Below are 27,206 nucleotides of genomic sequence, written 5' to 3'. Positions count from 1 at the left end.
GGCCCCAGTATCTCAAGTAGTCTCACATCCCCAACTACTGCAGTAGAAGTAGTCAGCCCCCCACACCTGTACTGATCTTTCCTGGTAGGTTTGTCCTGGGGGCAGACACAGACTGAGGTATCATGAAAGTGACACCATGGGTTGGAGCATCCACAGCCAATCCCTAAGTCTCCTAGACCCTGAATTACCCTTGGTGTATTTAAGAGTACAGGAAGGCCATCTAACCTAGCCCCATCAGCTGAGGTATGGAGTCTAAAGTCCCACAGCCAATTATTCGTCAGTGTCATTGACCACCACCGTAATGGTGATTCTCCAAGTCACTGTGATTACCTCATCTCCCGTGAGTTCTAAGTCACACTCAGGTCAAGCAGCTGGGTTGGTGGGGCATGCCTCCAGCATCTTGACTAGGGCAGGATCAGGATCAGGATGATTCTCAGCCAGAGAAGGAGTTCTATTTCTCCTAGGCCACCAAGTGAGCTTGATCTTCAGAGATCTGTGTGGGAAATGCTCCAATTTCCATTTCAGGAAAGATGACCAACTGGGGACAAACGAGGGGAACTGGCTTTACATGAGGCGTGTATCAGACTGCAAATTTTGTTCCTTTATGGCCATTGTGGTCATGAAATTGCTATGTAAGGAACCTTCCACTGGGTTCTAAAGACTGGGACCGGTGCCAGTGGGACATATACAGCATCTCAGCTTGAAACTGATGGGTGCTGGTAGTTCCTGGATCATATAAGTGACAAATTGGACCTATTGTTTCTCTCTGAACTATCTGTGAAGGGCTATTTGGCCTTTTATGAGCTCATGGTGGCCTCAGTTGGAAATCTCAAGATCAGAGTTAGAAGCTGCAATGGGGCCCCCCCATGAGGAATTTCAAAAGGGGTCAAGAGTCAGATGTAAAGGGTTGTTCGGGCCGAAACAGGGCCAGAGAAGGCTTCACCAGTCCACAAATCTCAAGATCCAATTTAAGTCAAGGTCTCTTTTTGAAACTCTATTCATCCTTTCTACCTATCCTAAACTTTGGGGATGATATGCACAATGGTGTTTCCAATTAATCCCCAAGACCTTAGCAAGCCTAACTTACCTGACATATGAAGGCAGGCCCATTATCTGATCCTATTACCTTATGTGCTCCAAACCTGGGAAAAATCTCTTCTAGTATTTTCTTTGCCACCACCATGGCTGTCTTCTGTTTGGTAAAAGGCACCCCTCCTGAAAAGGTATCTACAAAAACTAGTAAATATTTGTAACCATATTTCCCAGGCTTTATTTCAGTAAAATCTATTTCCCAAAAGACTCCTGGCCTGCTCCCAGGATAGGTCTTTTTTCTTTCTCTATCTTGGTGTGGCAGGCATTCACTCATTGACAAACCCGGCATCTTTCTACTATTTCTTCTGCCGGGTTTCTCAGGTTTATAATAAACACTCAAGAACCTTTGACTACTTGCACTAGTTTCTTGGCACCCAGTGTCCATTGGTGCATCTGGGCAAGCGGGTCTCTTGATTGGACCTGAGGCAAAATAACTTTTCCTTCTTGTGTCTTCCATTCTCCATCTTTTTTAAGATAATAGTGAGGCAACCAGAGATCTGAGCTGCTTCCTCTGGGGAGTACTGTAGAAGGGGCCAGCCCTAGTCCAGTCATTTACCCCCCTTTTCTTTGTCTTTATTAGTTGGACCGTAACTGTGGCAGGGTCTTTAGTAGCAACTTCTTTTGCCATTTTATCCGCAAAGTTGTTTCCCTGGCTATGAAATTCTGTCCTTTTTAATGGCCTGGGCAATGGATGATGCTCATCGTTAGTGGTTTAAGGAGAGCCTCCAAAAGTGCCTTGAATCTCAGCTTTGTTCTTAATTTCCTTGCTATTGGATGTCAGGGGCCCCCTCTGCTCCTGAGCACCATGCACATGAGCAGTGGTGAAAGCATACCTTCTATCAGTGTAGATGTTGATTCTCTTTCCAGCTCCTAGATCTAAGGCCTTGACTAGTTCCACTTTCTGGGCTGACATTCCAGGGGGCAATGGTTCTACCCAGAGCACTCATCGCCCATCTACCACAGCCTCTCTGGCCTTGTGCTGCCCGTCTAGGAGATAGCTGCTGCTGTCAGTGAACCAGGTGACCTCAGCATCAGTCAGTGGCTGGTCAGAGAGATCTTCCTGCCACCCCTGATTCTCTGGCAGGACCTGCAAACACTCGAGGGCAGGTACCTCAGGATCAGGGCCAGGTAATAAAGTCGCCGAATTAAAATTCACCAGAGGTCTTAAAGTGATTCAATCCGAGTTCAGCAACAAAGTCTGGTAGTGGGTCATAGGGGCATTCATGAGCCACCAGTAAGGGGACTGGCACACCACACTCTAAAGGGCATAGGGGAGGGCTATTGCAGTCAAACCCTGTACCAAAGTCAGCTTATCTTCATCCTTGACCAGGACTGCCAAGACTGCTATTATTCTGAGACAGGTAGGCCATCCAGCCACTACTAGGTCCAGTTTCTTTGACGGGTAAGCAATGAAGAAATTCCATAGACCCAATGATTAGGACAGCACCCCCTTAGCCATCCCTCAGTTCTTGGCACAATGAAATGAAAAGGCTTGCTAATAATCAAACAGCCCAACACAGGAATTAGCTAAAAGAGGCCTCTTAAGGCAAACCAGGAATCCAAAACCAACAACAACAGACATCCCCCAAAATTTTTCACATTTGTTTAGGAGTCTTGGGGCTGGGATATGAAGGATGGTTTCTTTCCTGGCCTCTGATAACCAGCACCTCCCATCCTCTAACAGGTACCCCACATAGCTCACCTTATGTCGACAGATTTGGGCTTTCTTGGCTGAGGCTCAATAACCCAACTCACTCAGCTCTTTCATGAAGCTGCTTAGTGCCCCTGAGACAGTCTTCCTCAGTCTCTGCTGCAATTAAAAGATTATCTACATATTACAGGAGGGTCCGCCTATGGGTAAGACTCATGATAGATGTCGAGGACATAATATGGGGCCTCATCGAAGAAGGTTGGAGAGTCCTTGTGGCCCTAGGACAACCTGGTCCAGGTGAGCTGTCCTATGATTCCCCCTCTCCTGATCTTTCCATTCAAAAACTAAGTACTCCTGACTTTGGGAAGTCAAGTATAAGCAAAAGAAGGCATCTTTGAGATCTGAAACTGTGTACCAGGTCCTGGTAGGTGGTAGTGAGCTCAGTGTGGTATAAGGATTATGTACTGTGGGGTGTATGTTGGCTGTTCACCGATTTACCACATGTAGATCCTGTACGGGGTGATAATCCTGGGTGCCAGGTTTCTCGGCAGGTAGGAGAGGCGTGTTCCATGTGACTGACATCTCCTCAGGATCCCCAAGTCCAGCAGCCTATTAATGTGAGGCTGGATCCCCTCCCAGACCTCCTGAGACATGGGGTACTGGTGCACAGATGTCAGGGTAACAGTGGCCTTCAGCTCTACCCTTCAGGGGGCTGGTTGGTAGACTTTCCCATGCCTGCTATCTCCGCTCAGGCCTGGGACTACTTTTGGAGCCACAAGTCCAAGTTTTGGGATGTCTCCTTGATATTCTCAAATGGTTTGTATTCATTTTCCTATCTTATGGTCAGAACCTATATAGGTTCCCCCTTGGGACCCATGATGGTAGGGGCTTCCAGGAGGAAGTGGATCTGAGCACCCATTTTAATAAGTAAGTCTCAGCTAAGGAAGGGGTAAGGACATTCAGGTATGAACATAAAAGAGTGGGATACGCTAGCTCACACCTAGATCAACAGATCTTTGGGCCATCCATGAATATTGTTTAGTCCCTGTGGCTTCTTGGACCTAAGGCTTTTTCATGGGCAGAGACCTCTCTGTTTGCAGGAGTTAAGACTCTTTGGATCTGTGAGCCATCTTCCTTCCTTCTTGCCCCCACCACCTGCTTTTTCTTGTTGGGATAATTTCTAGCCCAGTGGCCACATTCTTTGCAATAAGCACACTGGGTCTTCTCAAGTGGAGCTCTCTGTCTTCTCATTTGTGGCAGAAGCTCAGGTCCCTTCCTGAATTCTTTAGCCAATGCTGTCAGGATCTTTTTTAAGTTCTATCTTGGCAGTTCTCACTTTGCAATTCCCTTTCCTCTGCTTCTTTCTGTTTCCTCTCTTCCTTTTCTTCCTCTGTTTCCCTATTATGGTAAACCTTCTCAGCCACCTGTACTAGCTCTCTCAAGGACTTACTTTGTAAGCTTTCTAGTTTCTGGATCTTCTTCTTTATGTCCCTAGCAGCCTGATCTTTAAATGCCATAATCAGTGTGGCCCTACGTTCCTTAGCACTAGGATCATAGGGTGTATACTGGTGGAAAGCTTCCATAAGTCACCCTAGAAAGGCTGAAAGAATCTCATCAGGGTCCTGCCATACTTCTAGTACCTTAGTCAGATTGGTGGGTCACTTTGCTGCACCCCTGAGACCTGCCAGCAGAGCCTGGCAGTAGACTTTTCAGCTCTCCTTACCTGATGCCTCATTGTAGTTCCAGGTAGGCCTCCTGAGGGAGAAATCCCTCATCTATGTCAGCAGGGTTCTGGGTTCTGGCTCCATTATTCTCTGGGATGTTCTTCCTGGCCTCCAGGAGAATTTGTTCCTTCTCCTCTGTGGTAAAGAGGACCCATAAAAGCTGCTGACAGTCATCCCAAGTAGGCTGGTGTGTGAAAAGAATGAACTCTATTAAGTTAGTGAGGCCCTTGGGGTTATCTGAGAAGGGTGGATGTTGATCTTTCCAGTTATAGATGTCAGAAGTGGAAAAGGGCCAATATTGCATGGCCTGATTCCTAGTTGCATCTGCAGGCCCAAAGGCCTGTGTAGTATCAGGAGATGCAGTTCTACAACTTTGCATTCCCATGCCAGAACCTGTGTACTTCTCTAGGGAGTGGGAGCAAACTGGCACAGGAGCTGGAGCCAGCTGAGCCTCAGCCTCTGCTAGGGGCTTCTGTGGCACACTCAGAATAAGAGTGGGCAGATATGGTGGAGGGGAACCAAATAGGATATCTACAGCCCCCTGATTCATGAAGAACCTCATTCTTCTTCCCTAAACCAGCCAGTGGTTTAGGCTGAGTCTTAAAAGTCAGAACCCTGCCAGGGAGAAAAGGACAGACCCAAGCAGGGGGGCTAGTTGCAAGTTCTTTCCAGACAATTATATAGGGGACCTGAACCAGGTGACAGGCAGATTGGATCCAAGTTCCAGGAGCTTATGCTTGACTGCTATGATTATTGGGAGATCAAATGTCTCTTCCTGGGGCCAATTGACACAAAAATCTGGTCACTCAGTCATGCACAGGGTCTGGAGTTTCTCTTTCTTTATGTCTACTGATAAGTTGTGTGCACATCTCTGGACTTCATCCCAATGCTCCAGGACCAGACCCAGTGGGGTTGTAGAAAGTTTGTGTCCCATGACCAAAAATTTTGTCAGTCCAAAAACACAAAGAAAAACAAGAATGCAAAAAAGAAACAGAACTAGCACACACAGACCAATTGCTCACTCTGTGGGCTGAATACACAGACCAGTCCATCCCACAGACAGAATAACTCAAACAACCTGCCCCTGTCACTGGCAAGATTCACACAGATTACACACAGACTCTGTTCCTGACACGGGCAAAATACACACAGGTTCTGCCCCTGCCATGGGCAAAATACACACAGCTCTGGTGACTTTGTTGGCTCAAGCTGGAACCAAAGTCCTAGCAACCCCGTGGGCTCACGTGGGAACCAGAGCTAGTGTCCTCCAAGTTCCTCCTTAGTTACTATGGTGACCCTGTCAGCTCATGCTGGAAATAGAGTCTGAAAGGCTGGAGCATCCTCCAAGCCTCTCTCTAGTTACTGGGGCTCTCTAAGCCTTCCTGATGCTTGTAAGTACAAACCAAATCGAATGGAGAGCACAAACAGAAAAGCTAAATAGGGGAAACTCAGACAAAACTTGGTAACTTACTTGAGCTGTTCCTCCCATCCACCGTTCTCCAGAGAGTCCCCCATAGGAGGTGAGATTCTTGACCAATGCACCAAATGTGAGGTTCGAATTGAACCTCTTCTGGGACCTCCTGAACTGAGACTCACAGAGGTGATGATTGATGCAAAAGCAAGAGGAGTTTAATCATTCCAACATGTGGGGCCATCCCACTTTAATGGGGAGACGACCTCGAGAAAATTCTAACAGGGAGTTATATACCTTGCAAACAATTGGGGCAGAATTCAAACAATGGTAACTAGACAGGGTACTATGCACATTTTGTGGAGCAAAACAACTTTCAGATCAACTCAGTGTATTGTTCAGGACTTTCCAAGGGGGACTGGTTGGGAGTCACAGATAGCTTTGTGTGGTAAGTTTGCCTTGCAGCTCTTCCAGGAACTAAACCAGCTATTTCTTTCTTCCTGGAAGTGAGGAGTCCTCGTGCTTGGAGGTTTGTGGTGGAATTTTCCCACTGGCCTTAGATTGGCCCCAACTCTGGCTCTTTCAGTACAACATAGTTTAGCAAACTATATGGCTTCCATCTTGTTCTCTCTTTGTCCTCCAAATCTGAAACTACTCCAAAAGGTCAAAACTGGTATTTTGTTGGACACAATTCAGGCTATGGTTTTGCATTGATATAAGGATATGAATATATGTTTTTTACAGTTATATGTGACATAAAACTTCAGAATGAGCCTTTAAAAATTTTTAAATGGGGGGCCTGGAGAGATGGCTCAGTGATTAAGAGCACCGGCTGCTCTTCCAGAGGAATCTGTAGTACCACATGACAGCTCACAGCTGTCTGAAATTCCAGTCCAGGTATCCAGTGCTCTCCTCTGGCCTCCAGGGATTCCAGGCATGGGCATGGTGCACATACATGGATGTAGGCAAAACACCCACACAGAAAATAAAAAACAAGTACATCTTTAATAAAACAAGAAAATTTAAATGTTACATTTGGGAGGGGGCTTGTGCCACAACACAAGTTTGGAGTTGAAGACAACTTGTGTAAGTTGGTCATCAGGCTTGGCAGCAAGCACAGACATCTCACCTATCAAGGTTGCCCTTTTTATATTGTACTTTACTTACAGATTTTTTCCTGTTAATGAGTAAAGTCTCAGTGTTGAGCTTAGGTAATAGTTTATTCATTTTGAACATTTAGGAAGTATCCCATGTTCCACTCTTACAAAAAGGTTGCCTATGAAGATCTTTTCACAGATCGACTGGTTTACATATATAGATTCTTCTTTAAAATAATTTAGAAGTGGAAGTATTGAATGACTAGACCTTTGGCACCTTGTTTTCTTTTGTATTTTAAAAACAATAACTTGGGGCTAGAGAGATGGCTCAGTTGTTAAGAGCACTGACTGCTCTTCCAGAGGTTCTGAGTTCAATTCCCAGCAACCACATGGTGGCTCACAACCATCTGTAATGGGATCTGATGTCCTCTTCTGGTGTGTCTGAAGACAGCTACAGTATATCCATATACATAAAATAAATAAATGAATCTAAAAAGAAAAAAGAAATATCTTTAAAAAATAAAAACAATAACTTGTCTTTATATAGTTGCCCTTGTGGTCTCTTTAAAGATTTATTTTTATTATTGTTTTAAAATTATAGTGTGGGTTTACCTGAAACCAGAGGTATAGGCAGTTGTGAGCTGCCCAGTACTAGGAAAACAAATCCTCTGCAAGAGCAGTACATGTTGCTAACTGCTGAGCCATCTTTTCAGCCCTGTGTAATGGTTTGTTTTATCAACACGTTGCATTGGAACGTGTACAAAACTCATGAGACACACTTGTACATTTCCAGAGAGGATTGAATAAGGGGGGTAAAGATATACCCTGAATGTGGGCAATGGTGGTCCAGCTCTGAGGTTCCAGATAGGTTAAGAGAGGGAAACAGAGGATACTAGTTAACACAGATATTCTCTAACTCTACTCTCAGACCACTACAATGTGATCTGCTCTGCCATACCCTCCTCACCAGGATGGGCTGAAACGTCTGGAACCATCAGCCAAAACCAAATCTTTTCTTCTTATAGTTCATCCTGTCAGGTGATTTGTCACAATAATAAGGAAACTGATACACCTTCAAATATATAGTCCATGTATTCATCAGCTCTGAAAGTTATCAGTCTCAAATGAAATTCTTCATTGTCTGTAGTGTGACTAACTCTCCCAAAAGTCCAAAAGTCATAGACAGTGGGCCTGATTTGGGGGTAGGCATGCTTAGGATATCATATCTGGACTTGGACAAGGAAAGATTTTAGCTCATGATCCTATGCTCTGCTGATGGGTCTTAGACAATGTTAGAACATCATAATGGTACAAGCCTGTGCACAGTAGAGTTCTGTGCACAAGAGGCAGGCAAAGCAGTGATCTACAAGAAGCAGAGGACAGGCACTGGGACCAGATATACTCTTCCAAGTCATGACCACTGTGAACTAATTTCTTCTGAACTTTTCACAACCTCCAAAACCAGCACCACCAGTAGGGTAACAGTGTTCAGCAAATTAGAGGCTGTGGAGGGTGTGCCATACCCAAACCACAGAACTGGTAGTTTGCACTTCAACTTAAGTGGGAAGACCTGAAGTGGCAGAGTAGTATCTAAGTAAAAATAACTAGACTCCATCTTTGGCATACTTAACCAGCTGAACTTTCATCGGACCATTAGCTTTGTCTGACCTGCCTCCACGGAACTCTGCAATGGGCTGTGTTCTCTCTCTGTTACACATAGTTTTCTTTCCTTTTCAATATCCTTTCTTCCTTGGAGAGTGACATGTGATGTTTCTCTTCTGCTTCTCTCTTTACAGAATATGTTCTTTCCTATTCTGATTTTGCCCAAGTTGTTGTACAGAGTAGACTCTGGCCCACCCTTGGGAACCCCGAGAATGACTCAGCATATGTGGTACAATCCTAGAGTTGGAGAGCACTTTGAGGCTGCTTATGCCAGCACTCCAGCCACAGCAGAAATCCTTTCTTCAAACACTTAGGAGAGAAGGTTGCCCAAACTAAAAGCTGTCTTGCACTCAAGCAGACCCGTGAGGGAAATGCCCTCAGTTTAACTGGCTCCTTTGATGTTGAACTCAAGACATATAAGCAAAGATGGTCAAGCTTCCTTTGGAAACCTTTATCCCAAGAATCCCCAAAAGAAATACATACATACATACATACACACACACACACGCGCACACACGCACGCACACACGCGCACCTTTAACAATGCACACTATGCATGTACACGAAATGAAGCTTAGCTTATGCATTTTTAGTTTGTCTACTCGTGTAGTTTAGCATTGCTGCCACAAGGGGACAGAAGGGTGCTATTGCCACTGATTGTGCCCTGAAGTATAAACTTGGAGTTTACTTTGTATGAGTAAATGATTCAAAGTGATGAATTTTTGTTCACTCTGCCCCCTTACCTACACTGAATGTTCATAGATCTCCAGTTTTTGCTACAAAGCAGCCTTCTGTTAAAATCCGTTAGACTATGTTAACCCAAACTCATACTACAGCAAGTTTCCAAGGCCTCACTATATGCAGTAAGACAACAACAACCATTTTGGTTTATTTGCTATTCAACTTCAGAGAAATTACCAGAATACTGGTTTTTGTTTGTTTGTTTGTTTGTTTTTAACTTTGAAGCCTCTCAGCTATAATATTGTCTTGGCGTCTTTTTACACAGGCCTTTCCTGGACTCTTTCTACAAACAACATATGAATAGGCACTTAATGTTCGCTGTATATTCCAAATTTCAGAAAAAAAAAAAAAACGAGTGAGGAAACCTACTTGCTGAGCTTACCATTTTGGTGGAGTGAACCATAAGTCAATACGATCAAATGCTAACATGTGCTGTAGAGCACTGACAGGGTGGAAGATGGAGTGTTTGAAGCAGTAGGAAAGAAAAGTTCAAAGGAAAAATGGGGACTTAGACCTCTTTAGACTACTTGTTGCTGATTACATGGGTTAGGTTCCTTGGGGGCAAGTCCAGTGTTTGTTATCAGAATAGCCACAGTCCAGCAGTAGCAAACAAGCAATAACAACCCACAAAGCCATCAATAGCAACAGTAATATGGACCAGTAGCAGCCACCACAGGCCCTCTTGGGACTCTCCTATTTATATCCCCTTCAGAGTCCCCAGGATTAAACTACCTGCAGTGGGCAAAATCATGCCCTTCCTATAGCATAAGACAATTATAGTTAATAGCTGTGAACAAGCTGAATGAAAACAAAAGCATATTCATATACCATAACTGGGTTTTTTTTTTAAGAAATCCAAATTCTCACTACACCTCTCTAATAAAAATTCTATTTCAGCTGAAACCTGAAGGAAATGAGAGGGAGTAAACCACATATATTTGAAAAAAATGAGTTCAGGCAACAGGGCCACAAATGTAAAGACCTAGAAGTGGAATCTACCAGTATATTTGAAGGACAACAATTCAGCCATCACTGTAGGAGCTCAGAGAGCAAAGCAGAGAAGTATGCCTCATTCTGTGTTTCTGTCACCATATCTTCCCTGCCACAGTGGACTATATTGTACCCCTTAGAAGTGCCTGACCTAAAACAGTAGAGAGAGCTCCCTGAACTACAGTTGTAGACAGTTTTGAGCCACCATGTGGATGTTGGGAATCGAACCCAGGTCCCATGGAAGAGCAGCCAGTGCTCTTAACCAGTGGCCCACCTTTTCAACCCCACACCTGTAACCTTTTTAAAGAAAAAGTTTGAGTGTATGTATACATGTCTGCATGAGTCTCTGTGTACCACCATATGTATACGTGTCTATATGTATACGTGTCTGCATGACTCATGTACCACTGTATGTATACGTGTCTGTATGTATACGTGTCTGTATGACTCTTGTGTACCACTGTATGTATACATGTCTGTATGTAAACGTGTCTGCATGAGTTTGTGTGTACCACTGTATGTATGCGTGTCTGTATGTATATGTGTCTGCATGAGTCTGTGTGTACCACTGTATGTATACGTGTCTGTATGTATACGTGTCTGCATGAGTCTGTGTGTACCACTGGTTTACCAGGTGCTCACAGAGATCAGAGGGCGTCAGACTTCCCAGAACTGGAATTACAGGTCCTTGTGAGCCATTGGATACTGTGCTGGGAACTGAAGCCAGATTTTCTGCCAGGGCAATAAGCACTCTTAACCACTGAATTATCTCTTCAGAACTGGCAGTACTCTGCTCTAAATGTGTCAGAGCCTTCCTATCAGCTAGTGTTTGCTGCCTGGTCTCAGAGATCTCAGGGGTCCAGGTTAATTGAGACTGCTGGTCTTCCTCTAGGGTCCCCCTCCTCCTCCTCAGCTTCTTCCAGCTTTTCCCTAATTCAACCACAGGGATCAGCAGCTTCTGTCCATTGGTTGGGTGTAAATACCTGCATCTGACTCTTTCAGCCGCTTGTTGGGTCTTCCGGAGAGCAGTTATGGTAGGTTCCTTTTTGTGAGTGCCTCATAGCATCACTAATAGTGTCAGGTCTTGCCCGTCCCCCATAAGCTGGATCCCACTTTGGGCCTGTCACTGGACCTCCTTTTCCTCAGGCTCTTCCCCATTTTTGTCCCTGCAGGTCTTTCAGACAGGAACAATTCCAGGTCAGAGTTTTTGACTGTGGGATGGCAACCTCATCCCTCACTTGATGCCCTGTCTTTCTGCTGGAGGTGGGTTCTACAAGTGCCCTCTCCCCACTGTAGGGCATTTCATCTAAGGTCCCCTCCCTTTGAGTCCTGAGAGTCTCTCACCTCCCAGGTCTCTGGTACATTCTAGAGGGTACTCCGACCTCTTACCTCCTGAACTTGCCTGTTTCCATTCATTCTGCTGGCCCTCAGGGCCTCAGTCCTGTTCCCCCACCCAATACCTGATCACGTTCCCTCTACCCTTCCATGTCCCTTTTCCCACCCAGGTCCCTCCCTTCCTCCCCTTCCTGTGATTGCTTTCTTCTCCCTCCCAAGTGGGATCGAGGTATCCTCAATTAGGCCCTTCAGCTTGTTAACTGTTTTGTTCTGTGGACTGTATCATGGGCATTCTGTACTTTTTTTTTTTTTTGGCTAATATCCACTTATTAGTGAGAACATACTATGCATGTCCTTTTGGGTCTGAGATACCTCACCCAGGATGATATTTTCTAGTTCCATCCATTTGCCTGCAAAGCTCATGATGTCCTTGTTCTTAATATAGAACTAAACAGAGAATTCACAAGAGAAGAATCTCAAATGGCTGAGAAGCACTTAAAGAAATGTTCAAAATCCTTAGTGATCAGGGAAATACAAGTCAAAATGACCCTGAGATTCCACCTCACACTAGTCAGAATGGCAAAGATCAAAACCTGGTAACAACACATTGGATGTGGAGATGATGTGGAGAAAGAGGAAAACTCCTCCATTGCTGGTGGGATTGCAAACTGGTTAAACTATTCTGAGACTCAATCTGGAGGTTCCTCGGAAAATTGGAAATAGACCTACCTAAAGATCCACCACCACCACCACCACCATGGGAATAAACACCACTCTTGGGAATATACCCCAAAGATGCCCCACCATGCCACAGGGGCACCTGTTCCACTATGTTCATAGTGGCCTTATTTGTGATAGCCAGAAGCTGGAAAGAACCCAGATGCCCTTCAACAGAGGAATGGATACAGAAAATGTGGTTCATTTACACAATGGAAGCAGAGAGATGTTTTAAAAGATGTATTTATTCATTTTATGTATGTCTCCAGACACACCAGAAGAGGGCGCCATATCTCATTATAGATGGTTGTGAGCCACCATGTGGTTGCTGGGAATTGAACTCAGGATCTCTGGAAGAGTAGTCAGTGCTCCTAACCGCTGCTGAGCCCTCTCTCCAGCCCCAGGGATTTTGTTTTTGTTTTTGTTTTGTTTTGTTTTGTTTTGTTTTTATGCATCTCATATGTACTAAATAGAAAGTAAATTTTATTGCTTATATTTTACCAAGGAAAACTCACTCATCTAAAAGATTTCAAAGCTTACTTCTTTTGTGATTTGTTCATAGTCAAGTTTCCTGTTACCTTTGATCTCAGAAAAGCCAGAGGTACTCCAGCAGAACAGAGCCCCTCGTAAATGAACGCAGCAGGTAGCTGACAACACAGAAGTCTGAGTGTGATGTTTCAGCCATTTCAGCACTGAAAACCAGGATGATCGGCTAGCTCTGCAGACCCTTACACACCAGCTATGGATTGATTTACATGTGACTAAAGTGCCATAGTGGTTTCCCAATCCATGCATCATGATAGACGGTTAAATAATACTTTTTAAAATCAACCAACACAAACATAGCTGAAATTTAGTCTACAATCTTTGGGGAAAGATAGGTGATTTATTCTTATACCTTGGCTTATCCACATCTGACTCTGAAGAGTGAGGAGTTCATAACTAAAAGGAGGAAGTATTGCTTAGCAATCAAGTAATCTAACATAATGGAAAAACTGATGATTGTTTAATGTTTGAATGCAATTTTAGGATTTATGAAGATGTTTTGAACTTGATGTTTTAATATAAATCAGATTTGCAGACTGTGTGATCTTCTCTAAAGAATCAAATTTCAGAATATAATGTTTGGGGATTTTTCCAATAAATAAACAAGCACAACCCATTTGTTGTTCGTTCCCAGGGTGAAATCTCCTAACTAAACTCATAGTGGTTTCCCGTGTTGCTACTCTTAGTACTGCCTTTAGTCATTAAGCAGTTACTTGGGGATTGAGTTCCTTTTAGTACAATTTGAGAGACTCTATTTTCTTGGTTGCTGCTAATACATTGCCAATAATTGTGTAGAGTAACCCCTCATTTACCAACACAACATGTAAGACTATAGCATTCAAACCATCTCAAGCCATGCTCGACTGCTTGATCATTTTCCACATTTTAGAAATTACCAGTGGTCAGATTTCCCAGCCACTGTCAGCATATTTTTTTTGGTTCTGCAGAACAGCACTTTAATGTTGAGAAATACTGTCATTTTATAATTTCACTTCTTCCTCATGAAAATGTATCACACATGCATATGCTTGCACATCCGCGCACGCACGCACGCACACACACACACACACACACACTCTTACTTCAAACAGTGGCTGGTCAATTCTCTGAAAGACATAAATGTTTATAAATAAATAAATTATATACATATATATATGACTTTTAAATTGAATCATTAGGTTTTTTTTTTTTTCAAGAAAAGTAACCTTTTCTTTGTTTGTGTGGGACAGAGCTAAAACAGAGTTTGGATATGCAGAGCAGCCTACCCTCGAATTTATAATTCTGACTGAGCCTCTTGTGTGCTTTATTACATGGATTTACCAGAACACCTGACTCTTCTCTTCTTTTATAATATATTTCTATATATTTTCAGTAAAATTCCATCACTCTTTCCTTTTCCTCCCTCCAGCATCCTACTTTATTTAAATTTAAAAGTGACGTATTTGATCTCTATTGCCACCATTACCTATTTTCAATGCCTATTTTGATTCCATAAACCTTATCTAATCTGCTAGTGGAAAGAACATAGGCCCAATTGCTGGTAAACGTCGATTTCATGTTGACCAACTGTGGGGCCTTTGCTTATCAACCATATTTCTTTGGGCAGTTTTCTTAGCAACAAGTTTAGAGTTAAAATGGCATTATGCTGAGGTGTATGTAAAATTTTCCATAATAGGGCGCCACTAAATGCTTGCACTGTTATTAATTTGCTTGGTGATTTCTTTGCATGATAACAACAACCGACCCAAAAACAGATGCTCATGTCTCCATGCATTACCTACACAGGGAGATTTGTAACTGATGGACTCGTTTAGAACAACCTTCTTGGTAAAAGACAGGATCTTTGCTAGTTGGATTCACCCTTTAATGACAAGTTCAATAACAAAAACACAGGGAAAGCGCACCGATTTCAGCATCAAAGCAAGCTTTAATAGTTATTTCTAAAAATTGTCTCCAGATCATCTTCTACCCCAGACAATGGCTGCAAGAATTCAAATTCCATAAACATGATACTGCAAAAGCGGAAAAACCCAGGAAAATCGTTTCTAGCCTTATATTCTCATTTTATATTTGTTACTAAAGGCAGATCTCAGTATCTGTTACTAAATTCTAAGAACTAAGTGTGGAGAGAGTTCTGCTGGCAGCTGGTGGCTGGGAGCCAGGAACTTGGGAGGAAAAAGAAGGAAGTTTTGAAACAAGAAGCACATGCGCACTGCACTCATTTTCCATCTCATAACCAGAATAACTCAGCATAGATCTCTATTTTGGGAACTATGTTGATATCAACTATTGCCTGCTTATGGGACCCTTTTTCTCCTACTGGGTTGCCTCATCCAGACTTGATATGAGGGTTTGTGCCTGTTCTTATTGCATCTTGTTATGCTGTGTTCAGCTGATATCCCTGGGAGGCCTGCTCTCTCTCTCTCTCTTTTTTTTTTTTAAGGAAACAGAGAAAATGGAACTGGGGAAGAGGAGGTGCAGAGGTGTGGCTTAGAGAGAGGGAGGAGGGAGGCTGCAGTCTCTGGATCTATTGTGTGTGAGAATCATAAAGAAAAAAGGAAGAAAAACTCCAGAAAACTGGAGAAAAATTCTTGGAACAACAAACAGACTCATTACCATCTTTGTTAGAAAGGTATTTTCAGATTCCTTGTGACTGAAAGAATGAATGAACTAATGCCTAGGGCACAACACAAAGGGGCTGGACCTTTCTCCAAGGGCAACAATCCTTGTGGTGCATGTGCATATCTAGGAAGGCCTTATTTGCCAGAACCAGCCTTCAGTGCTCTAAGGGTGGTAAGAGAACAAGGGTATAGCAGGAATATAAGGAGAATCTGGGCTCACACTTCATCTAGTCCCCTCAAAAATGCCCCTACAATAGCAAAATTTGTGACCAGCATTGAAACTATACAATACTACATGAAGTCAAAACAAGATGAGTGCATGCATCCTTCAGTTACATGTGGTACATACCGAAGAGAAATGGAGGGTGAATCCCAACACTGTGAAACCCTTTCCCCCGCCTTTTTCCTTTTGAGTGTTGTGCTTTCCTTTGTCTCCTGTTATCTCCATGCTTTCTCTCCAACAAGGCCTCTGCCCTCTACTCTTCCTTCCTCATTACTAAAGCTGAAGAGTCATTTGCATCCCTAGTGGTGGGGTAACAGAAATGCTTTTAGTCCCCAGAAATGGGAGGAGGGATGTTTTTCACATCTGACTACTCTAGCAGTGATCTAGACTCTGTCCGTCACTTTTGAATACCCATAAAATATTGGGTGTGATTTTACTATGTACCCAGTTATTTGGGGATTACAGTTTCTAGGACTTATATTTCAGGATGATTATGATACTGACACCAGTGGTGATGAAAATGCTGTAATGAAAAACATCATTGTCTATACACATAAGATCTATTTGTGTAGGAATTTAAGCCAAAGAAGAAATGCATTCTAAGCAGGTTACGTATTATCAGGTATACATTTGCTAGAATTCAGTTCAAAATTCACAAGGGTTGGCTGGAGCAGACCAGTTAGTAAATGAATGTTTTTCTTTTCCAGCTTACAGACTAGACAAGAAATGTTAGCCAGCATCATCATAGGAGGATAGGTCTCTGAATTCAACCCTCCTGCCTCCAATCAGTCTAATATTCCTTAGTAGGAATAGTCTCTGACCAGTTACGCTGTTGCTGGTAAACTGGAATACTTATATCAATACTGTCATTAGTAAGTATTAAGTCACTGTCAGTGTCACTATCTCCTATTAAAAAAAAGTCTCCTTTAGCATGATGCTAAGGTTAAAGATGAAACAAAAAATGAAGAAAGATGAGCTACTCTTTGATTTGCTGGGGGAGAGTATAAGAACTGACTCTTGAGATAACTTGGTATTAAATGTGAAAAAAAAATGGCCATACCCAGAGTCAGATGGCTTAGATCTGGTTTCAGCTTCTGAATTGAAAGGAAGAAGGTGTTGAACTCATTTGTGTTCCTATTGTTTATCTTAGAACAAGTCCCAGAAAATGCTTTTGCCTTACCCTCTTCTCGCAATGGCAGAGAGAAATATGAAACAATGCAACATAACAATGTTTGTAAAAGGTGCTCTGAAACCATGACGCTCCGTGTAAAGATGACCTATGACTAGCAAACAATCTTTGGAATTCTTTTTAGGGGGCCTGTGCGAGTACAGTTTCCTTTCCTCCTCCTCTCCTACAATCAACCGGCAATATCAGGGCATTTGGCTGCATACGCTGGTTTCCTTGGGAAAGAGCTGAGTTAGAAGTTTTCCTTGTTGAAGATGAAGTGGACTCCACGTGGGCCGGACTCAGAGTTGGAGATGCTCTGTTTACTGAGAGTTTTAGCCAAGGCTTCGGGGCCACACAGAAAAACTCCTATTCTGGTGCTTTGGAGAAAGAAAAGAAAGTTTCAGGCTTTGGCATGAGTTGAGCATCAAAAAGAATTGTTAAATTTCCTATAAAGTAGAGGCTACTGCATTCCTATCTTTTTCTACAAGTGACAAAAAATGTTCAATTTATTCACAAAGAGTAGGCTCGACTGAGTATAGAGACAGCTGTCAAACTCTAATGGCGTTGACATCCTCAGCTTAGGTATACTGAGCCCTGTTGGACTTGAGCCCCCCAAATCTTTCCAGTATTTTGAGATCAGTAACAAACCCTCATCGGGTGCCTCAACTCTGACAGTGGCTTCATCCTCCAAAGTCTTACAGTTGAAATCCTTGTGGTCCCATGCCATCTTCAGAAGCATTATGTTTTTAATGATGCAGGTTTCTAGACCCCACTTCAAACCAACTAAATCAGAGTCTATATGTAATAACATAGCAAGGAACTTTATGTGCTCATTATAATTAAAGCTCATTAAAGCAATGGTTCAAGTAAAGCAAGCGTTTCAAGCCTGGGGCAATGGGCTACATACCCCCTAGAACAGCTCTACATGCAGCCTGACACATTTCTAGATCATATCGTATTGCAACAGCAAGTCAACATGTTTGCTACATCTATTTGAAAAGATACATTTAAAGTTAGAAATTGAGTTTCCTGTGTGTTCTATGTGACAGGGGGATTTCCTGGGTTTCATGATAGCTAAAACTGTAATGACAATAGAAAGACGCCATGTCACCTGTCAAATCTTATGATTTTTAGACTCACTTGATCTGAAAGTGAAGGTATGATAGTCTTAATAGTAAGCTTACACTGTACTCACTACTTAAAATCAATATATACAATAGTGAAATTTGAGCAAGTGAAGAAGAGAAATGCTATGGTACATTGAGAGAATTACTCTCCATGTGATTTTGCTATGATTTAAAGATTATTTCTAAAAGTCAGAGCTATCAGACATCTGTTGGATAAGAATTCAACCCTGTCACAGCATTATGGAAGTGGTAATGGTAACGTTTAGATGACAAAGTACAGTCAGTGCTCAGGAACTGCTGCTTTAAGCAGACCACAAGCTTCAAGAACACTTGAGTGGAGGACTCCTTACTTGGGGTGTTGACTTGCAATGGTCTTGAACTCGTTATCCCAGTTGGGCCGTCCATACAGAGTCTTTTGTTTTAGGCCTGTAATCACATCTTTCTCCTCATCGTGGTGCACAGCAAAGTGATTGGCCTGTAGCAAAGGATATACCATCAGGCAAAAGAGACATAGGATAACACATTTCACCAATCAAGTTCTTACTCCTTAACATACACACACAGTGAAATACACACATGATGATGGTAGAGGGTGATGGGGATGAAAGGGTCCTCTGTACCCATCTGCTATCACGATTTTATACTCAATATGTAGGGATCAATAAGTCAGTTCCTTATGAGACATATGGCATAGTCAATAGGTGCCTTTACAGAAGGTGCTTTTATAAAAAGCTTTGGAAAAGTTCAGGTGTCAGGAAGAGACCATTTAAACCAGGCTCTGTTCTTGTATTAAAGAGAAAATTCTATCTTTTACAATCCAAATAAGGCCAGCCCTAATCTCAATGGGGTAAAGGAATATAACACAACAAAAGAGAATAGAGTAACAAAATGTGAAGATCTGTCCTTGAATGAGATGTATCTTGAGCACACCAAAAGCTCGGCTCTCTAGGCAGGTGCCTGGGACCTCCGCTGCTGGGCTGACCCAGTTGGTGGGCAGATTATGAATTAGAACATTTAGGAGGAGATGGATTTCAAGGCTGTGAGGGGAAATCTGCCAACTGTTTGTACTCATCTAAAGAGTTGACCTTCCTTTGCTGGATCAAAAAGAAGTCAGCTCCAGCCTCTCAGTAAAACATCTAGACATGCAGCTGCTTGTGACTCCTGGTAGGGTTCAAGATGAACCCATGGACAGGCTTAACACCTGGGAGCCAAGGGAAACTGCTGACAATCACTAATGAACTCTATCTTGCTCACAAAGCTGAAAGAAAAAGATGGTCCTACATACACAGTTAGTCATTATTCCTCCCCTGTCTCTGACATAGCCTGAGCTCAGGGTCACATAGAGCAAGTGTTGACTGACTCATGCTAAACAAATAATACAAAAGTTAACTATTTCCTCCCTGGTTGATGCAAAAGTGTGAAGTTCTGCTTATGCCCCCAAGGATCCTATCACTCTCTAAGAAGGGCAAATTCATACTTCAGGGAACCTGCCCTAGTTTCCTTTCTTGTCCATTATTGTGGAGAAGTCAAGGCAGCAGGTACTGGAAACAGCCAGTCATATTCACAGTCAAGAGAAGGAAGAAAGAAATGCACCCATGTGGGCTGCTTTCTGCTTCTATCTAAGCTTTCTTCTGTCCTATGTATCAGGGTCCCCTTCCCAAGGACTGGCACCACCTACAATGGGCTGCATCTCCCCACATCACTTAGCAACTAAGATAATCCCAGATAGATATGCCTGTAAGTCACTTCGATATAAATATTTAATCAATTGAGACTCTCTTCCCAGACTAACATTTATAACTAACCATATAAGCCCTAATGAGGCTTCATACAGCATTGCTTAACGTTGTCAATTATAAGATGCTTATATTGCTAAATGATCCTGGTGGGAGACTATATTGCATTCTGTTGAAGACAAGTGACTTATTTTAGTAGACTCCAAATATTCTTGTAACACATATTCACATACATATATGCATATATACTATATATCCGACTTTCTTCATCATGTATGTCAATTTATTTGTTACTAATAGGCACAAACTGCTGAGAACTGCTAAGTGCATTTGGGCTCTGCTGTTTACTTGTTGAATGCCTTTATGCAAAGAAAATTTAGAGAATAATAGTAGTTACTTTATCATAGGGTTTGCTGAGAACATAAGACTAGAAAATCTGCATAAGGTCTTGGGGAGGAGATGTAATAAAAAAAAAAGAAAATCTGCATAAACACTAAAAACAATACCTGGAAAAAGACTCAGTCTGCAAAGGATTGTAGGACCCCAATCCTTTGATACCCAAATCCATAACTGCTGAAGTCTCTTACATACTCTGAATCATATCTAGATTAGTTATGACACCTCAGGCAATGGAAGCCTTACGTAACTAGTTGTTACACTGTATCATTTAGGGAGCAATTACAAGAAAAAGAATATATGTTTAGTATGGCTAACTTTTCCCCATATATTTTGATAGGTTGATAGCGTATATAGATGCAGAACCTCGTGCATGGAGAGCTGACTAGACATAAACATGTTGAATACATCATACAGCATACATATAATATCATTATAATATCAACGCAGGCCTTTTAATTTGGAATCTAGTCTCAATGATCTAAATATCTTATGATGATATTGAGTGGCTGTGAGCAGGCTGGCTCACTTGAGTTTATCAGCTGTCCTGGTCGGGGGAGTACTGTATGGAAATTTCCCATAAAGTAAAAGGAAGCCAGCATGTTCTGGTTATACTAAGAAATACCTGAGAACTGGATTCTTGTTCTCACCTGAGATTCATCCCAGCCAGTAAGGTAGATGTTGTAGCTGAGGAAGTTGGCATTGTTTCTTTCTTGCATCTGGGTCTCCAGGAGCTGCAGCAGGTCTGCGAACCACTCAAAAGCATGGGTGTCCCTGCACAGCCAGTAGAAGTAGATCTGGAGAAGGACAGGCCACAAATCAGATTAGATCAGCTTCGATGAATGGGTTTCGAATGATCTCAACTTTTTCATGATGCCAGAAACGCCTAGAAACAGTTTTTTAGAAATCTGGAGATGTTTGTCATTGTTTCAAGACAGGGTCTTTAATATGGACTAAATCAATCCTAGTTTAAACTTGGGATCCTCCCGTTCCTGCCACTCAAGTGCTGGTATTGTGAGTATGAATTACCAAACTATATATCCTTCATAGGCTAATTTATACAAATCTTCTCTGACATTCAAGCACGCAGCTCAGATTTTTCAGTAGCTGCTAGAGAAGTGGTTCATTGGGTAAGACTGCTTTTTTGCTCTTCGAGGGCATCAGAGTTCTGTTGCCAGCATCTGTGTCAAGTGGCTCTCAACTGCCTGTTACTCCTGCTCAAGGCCATGCGATGCACTCCTTTAGCCTCTAACTGCATCCCTATATGTGGTGTGTGTATGCACACACAAACACACGGACATAGATAAAAATTAATATTTAAAGCTAAATCAACAAATTAATGATTTAGGCTCACAAATATGTAGCTAGCTCCTACCTTGTGGCTTGCTAGTTTCCCTTTTCTGGCTGCTGTTCTGCTCCAAGAATCCCTGACTTCCTATATATCTGCTCTGAGAAAGGCCAAAGAAATCAACACAACGGCTGCCACAGGATGTTCTCCCTGCCTGGGACTGACAGATCATCCTAAGTTCCTAGGGGGAAAAGGAAGTCTTACTAATACCTTCTTCACTAGAAAAGAATGAAATGTGAAGCTGGGGTCAATGACCCTCTCAGAACCAATCTTAACAATTAGTAGAATAATGTGAGGTTAATAAGGCATCTTTCTTCAAGTAAGATATAACAGTTCCCTGGAAATTTATCCCCAGGAGACTTTCATAAGTCATTTCCATGTCCCCTGCCCTATTCTGCTAAAAAGCAGTATATTGAAGAGCTGAAAATAGAGTCAGTAGCATTGTATAATACAGGATAACAGGGAAAAGAATGCTTTCAGCTTGGCCTGCTGCCGCTGTCTATAATTGCAACAGTTCAGGTCTGTAATCACAACTCTTCTGAAGACTGAGGAGGGAGGATCATAAGTTAAAGGCTTTTCCTGGGCTTTGGAAACTGCAGGCCAGGCCAGAGGAATAGTGAGTCCCTGTCCTAATACAAAAAGGGAAATGAGTGTCAAGTTGTATCTTAGTGGTTCAGCAATTGACTAGCAGGTGTAAGGCTCTGGGCGCCATCTCCAACCGTGCGTTCCTGTCTATAAAAATTATGGAAAACGGGGTCTTAAATTGTATATGTTTAATATTTATAAATTTCTAAAAATATGTTAATTTACAGAGGTAAAAGAAGACAAGAATATCCAAGGAGAAGGAGATGTAATTCAGGGGTAGAACATTTGAGTAGCACACTTGAAGCCTTGGCTGCCACCCTCAGTACTGCTTGGTGTGTGTGTGTGTGTGTGTGTGTGTGTGTGTGTGGGTGTGTGTGTATGTATATATCTGATCATGTATGTGCATACTTAAAGTGTAACTATTATTCCTCTTTTTCTCAAATTTTATGAATTTATAATACTGCTAGACAAATACAGCATATTACTTTTACTTTACTAACAGGTCTGTTTATATACAAGCTTACCTTCTTCTCCCTGCCTCTCTGGAGTCACTCAAACCTTTTCTTCATTTTCCCCATCTCCGAAAGCCTTTCGGAAAGTGATGGTTAATCCAGCCCCTCCAGCAAGTAAGAGGAACTTACCTTTTTGAGTCTCAGACTGGTGGCATTGTCACAATATTTGTACCAGACAGACTTGAGAATGGAGGCAAAGGGCGTGACTCCAATCCCAGCTCCCACTAACATCACCACCTCATAGCTGAACACATCTTCACTGGCTGTACCAAAGGGCCCATCAACTGCTATCCTGAATGGAGAATAAAGGGGGGATGGTTATGGAGGTATTGATCTGCACAGCAGAATACCCACTGTTGGAAATGTGCACTATGTGGACTCTAACTGACGTAATGTACGTATTGGAAACCCCTATAAATTGGCTTTCATGGAAGTCATTTAATGCCACCACTGGGGTTGAAAGTAAGAATATGAATGATTAGCTAACTGAAAATATTTGCTAGATTGCCATGGATTTTTTTTTTCATTTTCTTACTTTTCTTTCTCTCTACACTCAACAAATATGCCTCTTTAGATTAGTTTTATTTTGTCACTTGCATATGTGGTATTTTGTCTGCATGAATATCTGTGTACCATATACATGCCTGATGCTCATAGAGGCTATAAAATGATGATGGGTCCCCTGGAATGGGAATTACAATAGTTGTGAGCGCTCATACTTGAACTCAGGTCTTCTGGAAGAACAGCTAGTATCTGAGCCATCTCTGTCTGTCTCTCTGTCTCTCTGTCTCTCTGTCTGTCTGTCTGTCTCTATTATGAAAATCTATACTTGATTTTTTGTTTTGTGTTGTTGTTGTTGTTGTTGTTGTTGTTGTTGTTGTTGATGTTGTGTATACACATGCCAAAGAGTACATGAGATCAGAGTCAACTTTCAGGAGTTTCTCTCCTTCAACCATGGGATCTGGGGGGCAGGGGGCATACTTAAGGACGTCTGGTCTTCACAGCAAGCTCTTACTCATCGAGGCATAGCCCTGTGTTTGCTTGTTTCCTTCCTTGCTTGCTTGCTTGTTTGAACCAAGATTTCTTGTATCCCAGGCTAGCTTCAATGTTTCTATCTAGTGAGTGAGAACTTTAAACTCCCGATTCTCCTGCTTCCACTTCCCAAGTCCTAGGAAGACGTGGGCTCCATGCCTGACAGGAAAATCTACATTTGAGATTCCTAATTGCATTACACACTTGGTTTCTACTGAGTCCCTGACATGATTTTCAAAAAGGCATCATTTGTTTGTGTTAGGCAACTGGAGAGAAGGATATGAATCAAATAGTATGTTCAAACAAATGCTATCATTTAAAATGTAAGAATATCCCTGACACGATTTTTGTTTCCCTGAAAAACTCAATATAATTTGCCCTTGAACTTTACATATTTAAAGAAAGTTGAGGGTATTACTAATAATGGATCTCAATGCTTTAATAATTCACCCAAATTATCTAAACACACACACACACACACACACACACACAGACACACACACACAAACATACCCCATGCAATTGTGAACACAGAGAAACACCCATACAGTTTTTTGAACCACTGTACTTTGTCACTCAGAAGATTATGTGGTAAGATATGGGGGAATCACAACTATTTAGCCATTTCTCCTAAACACATACACACTTGCAATATGTGTCCCATACTCACTTAGGTAGTTTCCAGGCATCTTGGAACTCCTGCTTATCACAGCCACAAGCATTGAATAGCCCCTCAGTCCAGTCTCCCACAATACGGATATGGATGCTAAAAAAGTCTTCCTCAGGAGCAGAGGTCAGTGTGAATGGGTGCCACTCTAGCTTGGATACCTGGGGACACTTGACAAAAATGTACTGTCCCACCTCCATCTTAAATCCCTTCTTCTTCATCTGAAGCTCGATGGTTTTGAAAGGGTGCGTGACCACCTGTAAAATAAAACACAGCCCTGGAAATTGCATATACACATTTGCATTTTCATGGTCCATATGGAAAGATAATTAAGATGCTCTACATGTGTTTTTTTCTTTTTGTTTTTTTTTGGAGGGGGGACCAACACAGACAGTCTATCAGCAGACCTATCTGTCATTTGGGATTTGTCCTCAAGTGTAGCTGATGGCTAACCATGGACTGAGGAATGGACACAAAGTCCAAGTCATTCAACCTGAGACAACTCCAACAGTGCCTTTTAGGATCAGGTGGCATTACAGCTGCAACCACATTGTGGGCCAGGCCAGCCTTCTCTCTTCCTCATTCTGTCTTTTTCATTTTTTTATTTGTTTCGAGACATGTTTTCTGTATGTAGCCCGGGGTAGCTAGAAACATGTGCTGTAGCCTAAGCTGGCCCGGAACTCTTGCTCTCCTACCTCAGTTTCTTGATTACGGAGATCATGGGAATGTGCTACCACACTGGCTTTCTTTCCTTATGAGCACAGCCCCTGAGAACACACCCCTAATAAGCATTTTGCATACAGTTCTCTGTTTCAGTCTTTGTCAGGAAATCGAAACTATCAGTCTGTGTAGTTTCTCTCTCTCTTTGAAGCTAAAGAAGGTACAAAAGAATTAGAAAAAAAATAGTTTCCTGTTCACTCTGTGTCCCCAGGTCATGAGAGAGGACACTGGTAGCTAAACAGAATTTTGAGCTTTCACTGACCAGATATATCGCAATAGCCCCCAAATGAAGCTAATCATGCTGTCTGTTCTTGTCCTGAATCACGCTTAAGTATGCCCAATTCCATGCATTGTTTCCACATTCCTCCTCACTTAGGGAGAGCACCGTCCATCTTTCCCCAAGCCAGTTACTATATTTATCCTCTATATACACAAATGTCCACAGAAAATCTATTCAAATTATGCAAATCAAGTAAATCGATGCATCTAAAAGAGAATGGAATAAAAGAAACAGAAAGCAAATATTCTTTCTTGTCAGAAAGCTATCTTCACTCCCAAGTTATTTCAGCATCATAGCTAGGATGTAGAATCAACCTCACTGTACAGAAACAATGAATGCTATTCAGTTTAAAAGGGTGAAATCTTGCCATGGGTCAGATTATACGATCTTATAGGACCCTGAATAATATAGGTGAAATAAGCTAGACACAGCATAATCTCCCTCATATGATGAACCTGCATGAGTTCAACTCATAATATTGAGTCTAAAATGATGGTTACTAGAGGATAAGGAGAATGAGGTAGAAGGAGATATGGCCGTTCTCAGGAACTGAGTTACAGTCAAGTAGGATGAATAGGTTTTGGTATTCTTGTTGACAGTAGCTATGGTAAATACGGTGAATAATATGTTTTCTATTTTAAGACTTTTTGCAGACTGGATATTTTTGTAACAGTGAGATCATACATGTTTGAGTTGAAAGATGTGCTACTACTTGATGACGCAAGTGTAACATAGGAGAATACGATATTGTAGCCTATAAACACAATTCCGAGCTAAGTGAAAATGAAATCAAGCTTAAACCTAACTGCAAAGGTCATATACTGTTCCTGTGAAGACGCCTGCAACACCTAGAAGAATCTCAGAGGTATGGGTACAAACCAAAGGTCATCAAAGGAAAGAAAGTTACCGAGAACTGAAACAACAGCTTTTCAATGCTCATTGATATTGCTGGGGTTTTCTTTCCTAGAGTGGACTGAAGACGTGTGGTAAATCCTATTAATAAACGTGAGTGCTGAGGCTGAGGCTAATTGGCAAAGCAGACGTTTAGCATATGGGATGCCTGAGTTTGACCCCTAGCACCACCAAAAGAAATAGAAAACATTTTCAAAACAGAGGATTAAATGTGTCTCATAAGACAAGGCTACAAACACCTTCCTCTTCTCCGAAACAAGCAATTGGAAAGCATCACTTTGAATGGAGAAAATTTTGTTGAGATTTGTTTACTGTCTTGTAATTTGTGTGGTAAAACAGATTTTCTCATGTTGCAATTTCTTATGATAAGTATAAAGAGGATTTAACTAAGTAAGATAGACTAGTAGATTCACTGGCATATTGTTGAATAACCCCCGTTTCTTATATTTGCATGAGATGAAAGTGAACATTTATTTTCTTCACAAGATAGCAAATTTGCCCTAGAAATAATATTTGTCTGGTTCAGTCATGATTTATTTATGAAAGGAAAAATAAAACAATAAAAATAGCGTAAAAGAAGAAGACTGCACGTCCCTACACTGCAAGGCTCCCAGTGGCAGCAGGACTAGCATGACTGTGGCTCTCCCTAGGTACCAACTGGAAATAATCTAGTGAGGAGGAAAGAAGGAATTTTGGTGTCTTGCAAAAATAAACTACAACACCTTTGTAAATATTTTCAGAAGTGAAGTGAAGTGAATTTTATTTAACAAAATAAACTTGTTGGGTGTTTCCTGAAATGACAACAAGGAACATTTCTGTCGGTCTATCTATCTATCTATCTATCTATCTATCTATCTATCTATCTATCTATCTATCTCTATATATGTACCTATTTGTCTGTCTATCAGATAGA

The 27,206-nt window shown here is 41.9% G+C and overlaps 1 protein-coding gene and 1 pseudogene across 1 annotated transcript in view; both read right to left on the bottom strand.

Annotated features, from left to right (window-relative positions):
• Window positions 1-3,781: 3,781 nt before the first annotated feature.
• Window positions 3,782-5,029, bottom strand: LOC116889003 (annotated as a pseudogene).
• Window positions 5,030-16,155: 11,126 nt separating this feature from the next.
• Window positions 16,156-27,206, bottom strand: part of LOC116889176 (cytochrome b-245 heavy chain) — a 32,819-nt gene continuing 21,768 nt past the window's right edge. The window contains 5 exon segments of the mRNA XM_032890341.1: window positions 16,156-17,355; window positions 18,456-18,580; window positions 20,888-21,034; window positions 22,812-22,974; window positions 24,385-24,638. Coding sequence (XP_032746232.1) covers window positions 17,229-17,355; window positions 18,456-18,580; window positions 20,888-21,034; window positions 22,812-22,974; window positions 24,385-24,638 — 816 coding nt within the window. The 3' untranslated portion in view covers window positions 16,156-17,228.

Source organism: Rattus rattus, chromosome X (assembly GCF_011064425.1).
Source record: "Rattus rattus isolate New Zealand chromosome X, Rrattus_CSIRO_v1, whole genome shotgun sequence".
NCBI lineage: Eukaryota > Metazoa > Chordata > Mammalia > Rodentia > Muridae > Rattus > Rattus rattus.
The sequence above is the reverse complement of the archived record's forward strand: the minus strand, read 5'-3'. Positions and strand labels throughout refer to the sequence as shown.